Genomic DNA, 15,297 nt, shown 5'->3' with positions numbered 1-15,297 from the left:
CAGGTCGGTTCGTTTATGTTAAGATGAGTGAGTGAGAGCCGCATATCGCAACAGCACAACCTCGTAGTTCGATCGGCGGTAGAAATACAACATAATATTAAAATTATTATTTGCTTTATGTACATTATAGTCGATATTTTATTTATTAGTATGTTTTTTGTTTACACAAATTATGTGCAAAACGTCGTGCGTCAATAATCGATCAGCCTCCGAACTATGTGCGGCAAAAAGTCTGCCCTGGTCTTGTACCCGTTGACCAAACTTACAGGAATTTTGCGAAAGCATATCTCGGAACATGTAAGTCAATCTTACCTCGAACATTTTGACTTATATTATATTATTTACGTTTTTTTTTGATTTTCAAAACTGTGCTTATTAGGCAACACCGACTACTAGCTCGTTTAATAATTAACTTTCAGGCTGTAAAGTGAAATAATATTTATTATTATTTTAATTGTATTCGTTTAAAAGAAGCCAAAAAGATCATCCTTTAATTAGAAATCTACTTGGGTATAATATTAAACTATAATATACTCGATGAATAATAAAAAAATTTATATTTCCCGTCTGTGTTTCCATTTGTCGACAATTTTGTTGTTGTAGTTCTGATTGTATGTTTACACAAATGTCAATGGTTAATTTAATATTGTTGATTTCATAACAATTATTACTTGTTTGCAGTATTTCTATTTCAAGTACATTTTTATCACTAACATTGTATTTTAAATATTTGTTCCTAAAATGTATTATAATTATATAATCTACTACTTAAAACTGAAATTTTATTATACTATTTACTTTATCAATTAGTATATTTTATGTGTTATTTATTTGTGTTATTATTTTGATAATGGCAATATTAATTACATAATTTGAATTTGTTCTAGCGACATCTATTTATACCTATTTAACATTATTTTAAATTATATTTTATTTTGATACTACCAAATATTTTTATTGTTACTTAAGTACCATTTTTTTTCTATAAATCTTTATGAACATTTTTATATTTTTACCTGAATAAAGTAGGTGTACCTATTACCTAAACTAGAAAATCAAAATACAGTAGGTTTTGGATTAGGTAACTTGTTTTACATTTGAAATTATGTTTATACCTAAAATATTTTTTTAAGATATATTAAGTTGTATTAAAATAGGTAATATTGTATAATAATTTAATTAATAAAATAAGTAATTTTATAAAAATATTGGAAATAATGTAGATAATTAGTTCATAAATAATGGTTGCATAAAATAATAATAATCGTTGTACCTAAATGACACTTTATATATTTTTAAATTTACTTATTTATATTTTATTATTATAATATCAAATGTATGAATTGTAACTTTCGATTTTATTTTATTAATGGTGTGGTATGTCCATAATTTGTTTGTATAATTTTTATTGAAATAATCATTATCAATATCAATTACCTATACAAATATTTGTTCAGTAGCCAACAAAAGAATGGATATGCCAAATATAGTTTACAATTCTATTATGGCTTACAATATAGTTCACTTTTTTTTTTACTTATCATATTTTAATGGTTAGTTAGATTAATATAAATACCTAATACTTAATAAATCAGTAAACTACTGTAGAATTATACAATGTAATGATTATTTTCTTTCTTTATTTTTAACTCGCCTCCAAGTAGTATTATTGATAGAAATAGTTTCTAATAATTCTTGTATCAGGATAGGATAGTAAGTTTATGTATCACTGTGCTATTTGTATAAGTTTTTAAATGATTAATGAAGTTAGTTTTTTTTATTCTACAGAGTTGAATTAAGTTGTTAATAAACATCACAAAGAACAAATAGTAATGTGATTCTCATAAACTTATAATCCTATCTTTTTATATAGGCATTATACTCAATATTTAATTTTTCAATTTTTATATAAATTTGTTTACATTAGAACATAATACACTCAATTATCATTTGAAAATTAATATTTATTCAAATTGTAAAAATATTAGTCTAATTTATGTTTTTATTATAAATTATCGACTTAAATTTTAGTTAAAAATTAAAACAATTTCATGATTTTTATTTAATTTAATTTTTTGTTCAAGAAAATACATTAGTTTTTAATGTTTTAAACAATTTTTTATTCTTACTATTTCAGGGTTTCCGTGTATCTATATCTATGGGATTAGTTATAAGTACTACATTAATTGTGGTATTAGGAAACTATTGGAAAAGAAGAAAGTATTCTCGAGAATCGGCACCTGTTATCAAACATTATTCCTATGACAAAAGAAAAGCTAATATTGATGTACCTTCAGGTAAGTTAAAATGTTTATTAAAACAAACAATTACATTTATTGTAATTATGTTTTGTGTTTCAGTATCGAGTTTTAGAATTTTTAGAACTAGCCATAGATCACTAAGTCCTAGCATCAAATCTACCAATCGACAAGCATCTGTGATATCTTCAACTCAAGATTCTCCAAGCCATTGTAAATCTTCAGAAGTTAAATATACTGCACCTCAACAACTAGGTGTAATGGGTAAGTAATATTTTAAAAGTTTGGTTTGTTATACTTAATTATTTAAAATCAAATTATTTTAATTGTTTTTTGTTTGGTTAAGGAATGGAATCATTAGCTTGTAGTATATCATTTTGGGAAGATGCATTGACAGCATTTTCTGGCAATAATTCAACGATGGTATCCAATAAACTTATGTCCACTGAAGATTCTCAATTTTGTAAGGAACTTCAACTTTTAGTGGACTCTGCTTACTCATTACAAGATCAATGTCAATTACTTTTCTTAGATCAAGTAAGAACTTAATATATTTATTTATTTCAATGTTGTATATATTATATAAACTAGTTGCAATTTATCATATTATTTTTTTTTTAATTTAGAGGTCAGTATTATTTCGTGTTCAACAGAATGGAAATGGTGACACATTGAAGTTTGATGATCGTCGTTCGTCAGTAGATAGCTTTGTATCAGCACGCACAGATGTAAGTTATGTATTTTGTATTAAAATAATTAAAATTTAAACACTATATATTTCAGCAAATTGTGACCTAACTCCAATATGTTGATAGACAAGACTGTGAGTAGTGTTACGACCAGCCTCTAAATTTGCCTAACCGTCTGAACTCTTGTTTCAGTGTCTCTTATATATGATCAATTCATAAGAGTGGTGGGCATGGTGATAGCAATTCCATTGTTACGAGGGGCTTTGCATTAAGTTTTAGTATTCTTGTCGATTCATCAGTTTCGACTTTTCTAAGAAGTTAGCAACATGTGAAAATATGTAAATAATTAAATTAAATAATACTATGTTCGTCCTGATTTCCACACGCTTACGTTGTTAATTGAACGGAAAACATGTCACCACACTGAATAATATTCGTTAACAAAATTGTATACATATAGATATTTTTTATCATTGAGTTTGTAACAGTATCATGTTTCAAACTAATGTATTTTTATTTAACTGTAGAATTAAAATGGCTCAGTAAAAAGATTTATTATTTCAATAAAAGAGTTCATTAAATAAATCTAAGGATTAGCTTTATGCAACACGGCATTATAATTTTTTAAGTATTAAAAACATATTTTATAATATATTATTGTGGGATATTAGTTTATTTTAAAATTATTTCTTGTATATAAGAATGAATATAATGTGAGGGGGGATCAATAGTTGAATCTACCCTCTTTTGATTTTTTTTTTATTGTGGTGTTTTTATAAATATAGTAGAACCTTTATTTAACAAACTTTCATTTAAAGAAGACGTTATATCCGTATGTGTAGTCTTTGTCTTGCCATCGTAAATTATAACAAATTTGCTTTTATAAGAACACATTTTAAGTTGTTAGCTTTAATATTGAAGTAATTTATTTATTATCAAACTTACAGGTAAGAATATTATCTAGAGCATCTCAAATGCATTAATTAATATTATAATTTAAAAGTGAGTTATGAGCATTTTAAAGTTGTTATATTTTACATAGCTATAATTCACTCTTAAATGTTAATATAAATAAAATTATAAGGAATGCCCTAGATAATATTCTTACCTTTAAGTTTGATAATAGGTAAATTGATTCCAATATTGAAACTAACAACATAAGATGTGTTCTGCTGAACGAAAATTAGGTATGGTATATGTTAATAAGACATAGACAACATATGCGAGTATGATGTCCTCTTAATGAAACTCTCCATGCAACAAAATATTTTATGAAACTGAAATTTTCATTCAAAAAAGTTGCTATTCAAATTAATTTTGTATTATTGTCTACAGCAAATTTAAAATTCTCATCATCTACAAATAAAGTTATGGTATGCGTTTGAGACTTACATTCATTGAAGATTTCAGCACACCAAAAATGTACCAAATGATACCTTTAAGTATTTTAATAAGTGATAATATTTTTATTATCAAAATGGTACAAAAGTTGTTCAACAGGACATTAGAAAGTTTTTTGACAACATAGAACAAAAAAAAATATTTACACATGTATTACAGACGAATAGTGTGACATTTCATACAATATTAATCCTTATCAAAATTTAATTTTGGATCCAAACAAAACAAAATAAACATTTAAAATGTATATAAAATAAAACAAGTTTGTAAATTATAGTCTTCTAAAACAGCTAAATCGGTGAAATCTATTCATAAAAGACAAATGCAAAATAAAAAAATGCTCTAAACTGTTTTAAAATGTTTTAACAAATAAAATTAATTTAATAATTTATTTTGTATACATTTTAAATTGGCATCTTAGTTTGTTTAGATCCAAATGATCTAATTGATAAAATGTATAACACTTGATAATGTGTATGATGTAGGCACTATTCGAGGGTCTTTATATAATTGATTTTTTTTATTTTAATTAATTTATTAAAACTATACACATATTATATATTATTACATATTTGCATGAATTTCATACACTAAAATGACTTTTTTTTAAGTTTGTTAATAGAGGTTTACTGTAATTTATTATCTGTATTAATAATTGGTTGTTATTGATATTTCAAAAAATGTATTGATATCTGATATGGCTTTAATATACATAGAGATATTGAAGCTTATGTATAAGCAATCATATTCTATGTTTACATGTGATAGTTTTAAACCAGTTATATATCTATGGATACTTCTATTTTAACTAGTAAATTAACAACTCAGACTAGAGAGCCTTGATAATAAATTATTCTCTAACTCGGACTATAGTTTAGGTTTTCTTAACAATTTGTAACAATATTTGTACAGTAATCCCTCATTGTCCGCGGTTGGGTCCACGATAACATATTATTGCGTATAACCTAACCTTGCAATTGCAATAACGTTTTGCTGTTATTACACAAACACTGTAGAAATTTATTTTTGACAATTCTAGATAATTGTTGTTATATTGCTATAGGTATAACACATATACATTATACATACTTACAACTTACTGTCACACAAGGAAGGAAAAATTATAACATTGCTGAATGTCTTGTCAACATCAAAGAATCACTTGACAAAATTCAACCCTCCACTGTAAATGCTTTAGTTGTATGAATTACAAAATTATTAATTGATTAATAATTGATTTTTAAAATTAAAAAAAATTAAATCTAACCTCCCTTTTTACATTGATGTATGGTCTCGTTTCCGCGCAGGTTTGCTGGAACGTAACCTTTGCAGATAATGAGGGATTACTGTATTAAAAAAACTGTGGTAAATTCATTAACAAAGAACCATATATTTACTTAAAATGTATAAGGTAACTTTTTGCACTATAACAAATTGTAAACCACAATGATAAAATAAAGATGGCTATTTAGTTAGTATATTATTATACATCTATCTGAGATTACAAGCTAAAAGTAGTTTTAATTGTTTCAAATCCACATACACTCGCATTTCTACCGATAGTCAGATGTATTTAATGTGGTCATAGATCGATTTCAAATTAATTAAAAGAACCATGTCATTATTTTTAAAATATGTTTATTTCTTGTATTTGTTTGATTATTATAAGACAAGTAATAATTGAATTAAATAAAATGATAAAAAGATAAATCTGTTATTAAAAAAATTGAGGGAAAAAGGTGTTGAGCCCTTCAGCATACATTAAATGAATTACATTTTTCAAATCACATCCATATGTTGATTGAGTTACAAATACTCCGCTGATATAAATTATATTATATTATAATTAGGACTAGGTAATTCATGCCCTAAAAAACTTTAAAATATGCATGTATTTATGTCCTAAAGAATCACTAAATATGCATTTAAAAAAAGTATATTTCTAATAACTAATAATATTTGTAGATATGATACATAAATAGATAAATTTGATTAATTATCAAAGATAATTATTTTCTTTTTTTCAGATTTGTTTTCATCTTACATTGAGTTTTAGTCTAAAACAAAACTGTTTAAATTGTTTTAAAAAACAACTTAAATTTAATACATTTGAATATTTTTAATATAGTACTAATTACATTGAACTATTAGATATGTTCTTAAGTTAGGTATTAAAAACTTACCCCTTCATATAAATAATTGTCAAATATGCACTTATAAAATAAAAAATGGTCAAATATGTAAAATATGCAACTATAAATTTTAAATATAAATTTGTATTACTATGAAACAATTTCTTTATTATTTAGCTATGTTTTTAATGATTATTTAAAAACATGCAAACTCCTATAAGTCCTAAGCCCTAGTTATAACTATAAATTATAATTTATAAAAAAATAATATATAATAATACAGTGGACGCCGCTTATTAGATTCAAAATCGTCTGGAACGGTCCAGACATATCCAAATACATTATAAAAATTTCGGTTATAAGACTCAAATTTCGTAAAAAAAAAAATGGTAAAAAATAAACATTTTTGGTTAAAATTTAGAAATAAATTGATTTTCAAAAATAACATATTTTTTGGGTTATTTTTGGTTTTGGTTCATGCTTATAATGTGTGTATGAACAACAAAATTTTATCACATTTCTCATTTTTTGTAATTATTGTATGTAATATGTATTAAAGTAGATTAAAATTAAAGCAAAATATGTATTAAAATTAAATTCATAAAATAAATATGTTATTAAAAATTTTGTTTTCCAACTTCGCCTATGAGATTCATTTGGTTATAAGATTCACTTTGTGCTGGTCCTGAAGTGATTCTTATAAGTGGCGTCCACTGTAATAATATTGCATTTTAACTATTTTTTGGTATCTTATTATTTTTTTATTTTTTTATTTCTTTGATAATATCAATAATAATTATGTTAATGCTTAGATTTTTTTAAATACATTTCAAATAAATACCTAAATGCTTTATTTCCTGAAATAGCACAATTGTAAAAATAATGATGTATGCATTTTAAAATCTGACTTTGCTACTATACCAAGATATATAATGACTTCTGATTTAAATTATAATTTTATTACAGTTGATAAATGTATGTTATTTGACCTTGATGATTTTCATATTATTTTAATCTTTATTATTTCTCCTAAATATTATAATAACTATGTAATTTAATTTTTTAGGTAGCAAATTTGAGAGAATTTGAAGAATTAAATTTTGACAACTATTATCTATATCAAAATGCTTTAAGGTACTCTGAAATTGAAGGCATTGCTTGCAGGTAAGTAATATTTTTAAATTATCATTAATCAAACACGTATCATTAGAGTATTTTATTATAATCGTACAATGATTTAAGAAGATTGCAGGCATGGTTTTTTTTCTCTTTTTGACCCCAGGGCTATATAAACATTGGTAATGTATTTACCCAAAATCATTTTCTTTTTGTTTAAGGTATGATATTATATTGATTTGTTTAAAAATTGAATATTGTTTCAAAACAAAACTATTTAATAAAATAAAATATAAAACCAACACCAACCAATATATCAAAATCAAAATCTCATAAATATCTTTTTATTATAATTTTTTTAATAGGTGATTTTACTTTTAAGAAAACTCAAAAATCATTAAAAATAATTTTATGTAAATGTGTTTTATCTATAATGCACTTAGGTTTGAAAAAGAAAACAAATATTGCGCTGATATCCTCTTGACAACATTTTAATCAGTTTTTAATAAATTATTATTTTTGTTTAGGAGCTATCGAACAACATTAGTGAATTGTGCTTCAGATAGAGAATATGTCTGTAAATTACACTGTATCCGTCAAGCTTTTGAACATTTATTCAAGAATGAAAAAAACTCAATGTGGTTTTCAGATTGTGGGAGACGTATATTAACTGATATATTTTTATTTGCCGAAAAAGTAATATTTTTTTTTTCATAATATTATGTTATACTATTCATATATATATATATATTTTAATCCAGCTTTACGATCCATTGAGGATCTTTACCGCCAAAACTACCTCCTCCCATTTCTCTCTGTCATACGCTATAACTTGCTAATCAGCTCCACCTTCTTGGGCTACTGCATTCCATTTCTCATTTATGCAGTCTATACATCTTCTTTGTGGTCTTCCCCTTGGTCTCTTCCCTACTAACATCCAAGTCATTATTTATTTTATTAGCTATCCGTCTGCTCGCCATGCATGTTCAACCCATAGCATTCTTACACTTTTAATAAATTGCACAATATTTTCCTTTTTGTATAAGTTTTCTAGCTGGGCATTTGATCTCAATTTCCATTGTTGTGTTCTGGTATTAAATACTGGACCATGTATTTTTCTTAGGATTTTCTTTTCAAATCTTTTTAATTTCTCTTCGTCACCTCTCCAGTTGTGGACCATGTGGCACATGCATAAGTCAGTACTGGTCTTATATAGCTAATATAAAATTTTTCTTTAACATTTTTTGATATCGCTTTTGATTTAATGAGGGTTTTCATTGCGAAATAACATCGATTTGTTGCATTCAGCCTTACATCTATATCTTCATGCATAATATTTTTGTTGTTTAGAGTTACTCCCAGGTACTTAAATTCTTTAACTTGTTCGAATTCATTATTTTATACTTGTAGATTGGAGCTATCTTCTGGTCCTTTTGTTACCACCATGTATTTTGTCTTCTTCACATTTACTACTAGACCCATATTTTTACTTGTCTTCATTCATTTCTTCAGATTCGTTTGAACTTCTGCTCGAGTATTTTCAGTGATTATGATGTCATATGCGTATGCAAGTAGTAGTAGTCCTCTTCAAGTGACCAGACTTCTCCGTTTGACATTTATCGGACCACACTTTCTAATGCCATGTTAAAAAGTATGGATCACATGGCATCCCTTTGTCGTAGTCCACTTTTGTTTTCAAAAGCTATACAGTTCATTCCCAAGTTTTACTCTACTTTATATTTTTCTGTTGCATAGTTTTACCATTTTGATAATTTTCATAGAAATGTCAAATGCCCTGAGTACCTCCTATAGCCTTTCCCTGTCAACACTATCATAAGCCTGTTTATAGTCCACAAACACCATGTGCAGGTCCTTTGCGTATTCATAGTTCTTTTCCATTAATTGTCTCACTACAAATATATGGTCTGTGGTTGATCTTCCTTTTCTGAATCCACTGGTATTCTCCTACAGCTTCTTCAGTGTATCTCTCTAATCGTCTTAATATTATTATTGATATATTAGCCAATAAAAATATTATTTTATTTTATTGTAGGATCCCAAGGATTTTCTTTTAGCTTATGAAGAGATGTTGGGTTGGGCAAAAACTGATGCTCACTGGACAGAGGCTGAAAATGAATTGTCAACTAGGGGTGTGAAAAAAATGACTTTTTATGATGTTGTTATGGATTACATTTTAATGGATGCATTTGAAGATCTTGAAGCTCCTCCTACATCGGTGATTGCTGTAATACAAAATCGTTGGTTATCAAAAGGATTTAAAGAAACTGTAATACTGAATTATATATATATATATAAATATTTAATTATTTCTAAAATTATATACTATGTATTGAGCCACTGCAAAAATTTATAAAGTCAACAAGACTAAAGAATATGTTTGGCATGCCTTAGCTCACTTATCTTATTTATTTATTAGTAAAAATTAGAGAAGTGAGCTCATACGCGCCTAATCATGTTACAAATATTAATGTGCCTACTGTCAGGTTAAATTTTGTATGGAACACAATAAATAAAATAATAACTTCTATATATTATACAGGTGATTTTTTTTTTATCAAACAACACTCATTATTCCAAAATTTAAATGGTTTTAAAAATATTTTTTCCTACATAATTCCCAGACAAAATAAAACAGTATATTTAAATTAAAAAAGTAAAAAACTTAAAAATATTTAATGATAAAAAGTAATTTAAAAAAAATATATATTGTTTTATTTTGTCTAGAAATTATGTAGAAAAAAAATAAATTCAAAAAAGTTATTAGATTTTGAAATAATAAGCGGTCTTTAATAAATTAAAATGAAACACTCGGTATATTATATTTATTTAAAAAAGGAAAATGTGTTTGGTTGTAGTTTATACTTAAAAATTACTCAACTAATATAATGAAAATGTTAGTGATTGATCTGATTTTAAAAATACCAAGAAGGTTCAAAGAGTAATTCATTAAATATTTTTAAATTGTGTGTATAAATCAATTAAGTATAATTGAAAGTATTATGAGTATTATTTGAAATAAAAATGTATACATATTATCACTATGCTTTGATCACTGAGTACGGCACAAATGTAATTAAGAAAAACGGTTGAGTACAATGGTTAACAAATTTTTTGTTACAAATTACATGTTACATTTTTTGTACAAAATCGGTTAGCTAGTATTATGTAAAAATGTTTTAAACATTTTATGTTTCAGTAAATATAATAAATTGCTATGGCATATATACATTATAGTAAAGTTACAGTATGTCAAATTATATCATATTTAAAAATGCACTATAATCACTTTGAATATGATACATTTTACTTTAATAAATTAATTGTTATCATTAATTGTTCTAAGAATGTATTACACACAGGGCCGTGGAGAGAAAAGTTCAGGTCTGGGAGGAAAATGCTTAAGGGCCCCTATTATTATTATAGTGATGGTTCCAGGATCCACTTTCACCCTCCTTCCCCCAACCCCCTCACAAGACCCAATAAATTTCAAATATTTATACTTTTTCTATTTTAAGTAACAAAGTAAAAGCACAAATTTGTAAAAATATTAGTTTTAATATTATTGTAACTTTTAGCAATCAAAGACACAAAGTACAAAAAATTGTCCGTGTATTGTTCGCTGGGTAAAACTGTAAATACAGCATATTATATAGAGTATTGATGCGAATGACACGATAACAAATAATTTTACACAAATTACTTTTTTGTGAAATAGTTTTCACATATTACACATATATATATGATATTATTTTATCATTTGGTTAACATACTATTAGCTAAAATTTGTAAATAAGCAAAAAAAAAAAATTGTTCGAATTATATAATTAATTACGGTGCCTCTTTTTTCGGGACTCTAAACGTTTGTGCCTGAGAGGAATCCTACCTTTCCTCCTCCTAGTCCTCCCTCCCACTATTGACAGGCCTGATTACATATGCTCTGAAGAATAAGATCCTATTATTATGTTGGCTTTAAATCTTTATTTAGTAGTGGTAGGTGATGGCTCTTTCCATTTTATATGATTTAAGAATTTTTAATATAATATTAACTATATATATTTTTGCCTGTTTTAGGCTTTATCAACTGCAGTATGGTCAGTACTCCGTTCCAAGCGTAGTAAATTGAAGTACCCAAATGGTTTTATGCATCATTTTTACAACATATCTGAACAAATGTCACCTTTACTTGCATGGGGCTTCTTAGGTCCCGATGAAGAATTGAGCAGAATATGTTTATTTTTCAAGGTATATAAATATTAATTGATTACATCATTTAGTATAGTTTATTACTTAATATAGTATTAAAGTTTATTTATAATATCTTACTATTATTTTAAATTATCTAATTATATATAAACTTGCATTGGTTATATATTATTTTTAATTTTCTTAGGATCAAGTTATTGAATTGATGCGTGATATATTTAGCTTTGATAAATGTCGTTATACTACTAAAGAAGAATTATCAGCAGACATGTTTGAGCAATTTAAAATACGAGCGGAGAACATTAATAAAATGATTGAAATGAAATGCAGTTTGGATGTTAAGTCTTAAGTATTGATCTCTTGATTTAAATTGAGATATACATTTGCATAGTTACCAGCTTATTTTGTGCATTTGTTTTCTATTGACAATTAATGTATGTTGTTTGTTTTTTATTTTTTATTTATAAATTTAAATTCAATATTTTATTATTTTGTTTTAAAAATGTATAACATTTTAGTTTTTATTACAAAAATGACTTGCCTTTAGATTAGTTTATTGTATTCAATAGCATTAATAATTGTAATTTTTTTTAATGGTTTGGTGTTAACTTTTATGGTTGAAGTTTTGGTAAATTAATTTAATAATAAAATAATTTGCCTGATCAATGTATTTTATTAAAATATGATTTTTTTCGGTATAAAACATTTGTGTTCAGTATTGTGTACAGTAATTTTTTAAGTTGTTAAAAAAAATCATTGTAGTGTTAATCTTTAATTTACAAAATATATTTAATTTGATAGAGTAGAAATTATTTAATATAGCTTTGTTAAGATGAATATAATGGTTATGATAGGCTTTACATATTGTAAATTTATAATAATCTAAAATGTATTTTCATATCGGAGTTAATTTATGTAAAATATAAATCACTTACAAATATATACTATCAGTGTGAATAAGTCTTATACTTGTGATTTAGATAATAAGTTTTTGTTTTACAACAATACATTTATTACTATATCAATATAATTGTTATATAGTATACTATTTGTAATTTGTGTTTTAGATAAAAAAAATTAGATCGATTTAATTTTAATTTTGTGTAATTATTAATATTAGTTCATAGTATATAATTGTTATCTCATAGAACCAATTTGTTTATAATTTATTTATTACAATGTATACCTATATTTTATGGGTTTGTTGTGTTTGGATGACAAAAATGTTCAACTGAATAATTTAAAACTGACTTAATTAAGTCATTAAATGTAATTCATGACTTGAGTATTTTTTAATACTATTAATTTTTAATAATAAGAAATTTATTATAATATTTATGGGGATACGCTTTTTAGTTTAATACTATAATACAATTAATGTATTATTTTTTTTTTTGATTGTTGTAATCAACATGAACTAAGAAGATAGTAAGTCTTAGTTCATGGTAATCAGTTATCAATTTTAAACAATTTATTTGGTACCAGGATATGCACAATAAATAGTCTAACAATAAATGTATGTATGTTTATTGTACACATCTGCATTTGATACTATTGAAAATAGTTATTATTTGACTTATCAGTGCATATTATAAGAGAATATAAGAATGTAATTTTTTTATGATTTTACTCCTATTATCATTAGATAAGTTACAATATTAATCTGTTAAAATTTAAGTAAGTATTTATAACTATGTATTAAAACAATAATGATTAACATTTAATATTTATTCTTATTGCAAACGTACAATTTTTATTTTAATGAACATAAATAAAATATCCACTATAAATACTTTTCTAATAATATTGTTATTTTAATGATATAACATTATATTATTATATAATATTTTCACTTCTCTTTTGACATATTTTTATTCATTTTAACACTGTATGTCTTAGTGGTATTATATAAAGGGTTGACTGCTACATGGTTACCGGCGACCCAATTTATGTCATTTATTGTGAATGGGTTGCTGCCTGCCAGCAACCAAATAACTTATACTATTTATATGAAGTCACTTAAGTCTACGGCTAACAAATTCAACATACTATTAAATGGGTTTTATTTTAATGCAGCTTGGAGATAAAAAAATATAGTTTTACTATAGTATAAACCAGCAGTTCCCAACCTTTTTAGTTTTGCGGACCACCGATTTTTTAAAAAAAATTTTGAGGCCCACCTATAATATACTTATATATGTAAGCACACACACACACATATATATACATACATACTACGGTAGTTATTAGAAATACAAGAATTAAATCTTATTAGGTACATATAATAAAAATATGTAATACTATTATTTTAAATATATAATATTTAATATTATATGGTTCACGGCCCAGGTTAGGTTAGGTTAGCTGCGGCCCATGGGTTGGTAACCGCTGGTGTAGACCATGAATTAAGATATACCTTAATTAATGGAATTGACTACATAAAATCCATTGTTTTGAAAAAAAAAATCATTAAAATATAAGAGATTAATAGTTGCTTTAATAAAGATATAAAAAAAGTTACTCATTATTCAATATGTATGAAAATAAATATTATCATTATTTAACCAAACGTTCTTGATGATGTTTGAAAAATTGGAGAGATCACTGTGTCGTCAATACTTTCATTAGATGAGTCGTATGATTCATTTACTGAATTTATAATCATAAATTATGTTCATCCATTTTGTTGAGTTATGACGAATAATAAAATAAAGGAAAACACAAAATACAAAAGTAGGTATAATTAACTATAAAACTTGTGCTAATGTAATATACTATACGTTTATACATTTTATAAATTATTCGTTAACAATAACATTTTGACTCTCGATTACAATTATTGTTTGAAAAAGTTGTCGAAATTAAACAATTTTAATTTTTCTTAAAACCGGGACATATAGGCGTTCTGAAGTTTATTTTCGGGACACCGGTACACCAAATCAAAAACCAGTGACAGTCTCGGAAAACCGAGACGTATGGCAACCCTAAATTACTATATCAACAACGATCACAACGAAAATTAAACGACGACTGACATCAGTGACATTCCCTAAACGATTTACACATTACCACAGAAACTAAAATTTTACAGTGTGAATTATGAGAAGGAAAAATAACAAATAGAAACCCAGAATTCCAGCTGAGTTTAGATTTAGAACAAGACCGCGGACGAACAGGAACGGCCCATAAATAAAGTTACATAATTAAATAATTTGTATGCAATGGCCAATGGGCCAGCCAATGACCCAAGACGTCATATTTTATTCTCTGTATATTATTATTTATTACCTGTACAAGAATAAAATTATGTAAATTTCACAAAAATCAAACAATTAGAGCTATTTTTAGAAAATATTAATAGTTAGGTACGATAAATTGAATGATGGTGTTGCGTCTTGCATAATATACCAATTGAACTGCCTTGGGTCACCGACGGTCATGTGGCAGTCAACATAGGTAATAATTAGATTTAAAATG

At 25.4% G+C, this 15,297-nt stretch overlaps 1 protein-coding gene across 1 annotated transcript; it reads left to right on the top strand.

Annotated features, from left to right (window-relative positions):
* The first annotated feature begins 9 nt into the window (after nt 1-9).
* On the top strand, nt 10-13,354 carry LOC132924665 (mitoguardin). The gene is made up of 10 exons (XM_060989095.1): nt 10-297; nt 2,138-2,297; nt 2,361-2,522; nt 2,605-2,795; nt 2,885-2,986; nt 7,547-7,644; nt 8,124-8,292; nt 9,650-9,883; nt 11,689-11,859; nt 12,008-13,354. Exons 1-10 carry the CDS (start codon nt 217-219, stop codon nt 12,167-12,169), a joined length of 1,530 nt encoding a protein of 509 aa, XP_060845078.1. The 5' UTR covers nt 10-216; the 3' UTR covers nt 12,170-13,354.
* The last annotated feature ends 1,943 nt before the right edge of the window (nt 13,355-15,297 follow it).

This window comes from Rhopalosiphum padi, chromosome 3 (genome assembly GCF_020882245.1).
Source record: "Rhopalosiphum padi isolate XX-2018 chromosome 3, ASM2088224v1, whole genome shotgun sequence".
NCBI lineage: Eukaryota > Metazoa > Arthropoda > Insecta > Hemiptera > Aphididae > Rhopalosiphum > Rhopalosiphum padi.
This window is presented reverse-complemented; position numbering and strand designations above follow the sequence as displayed.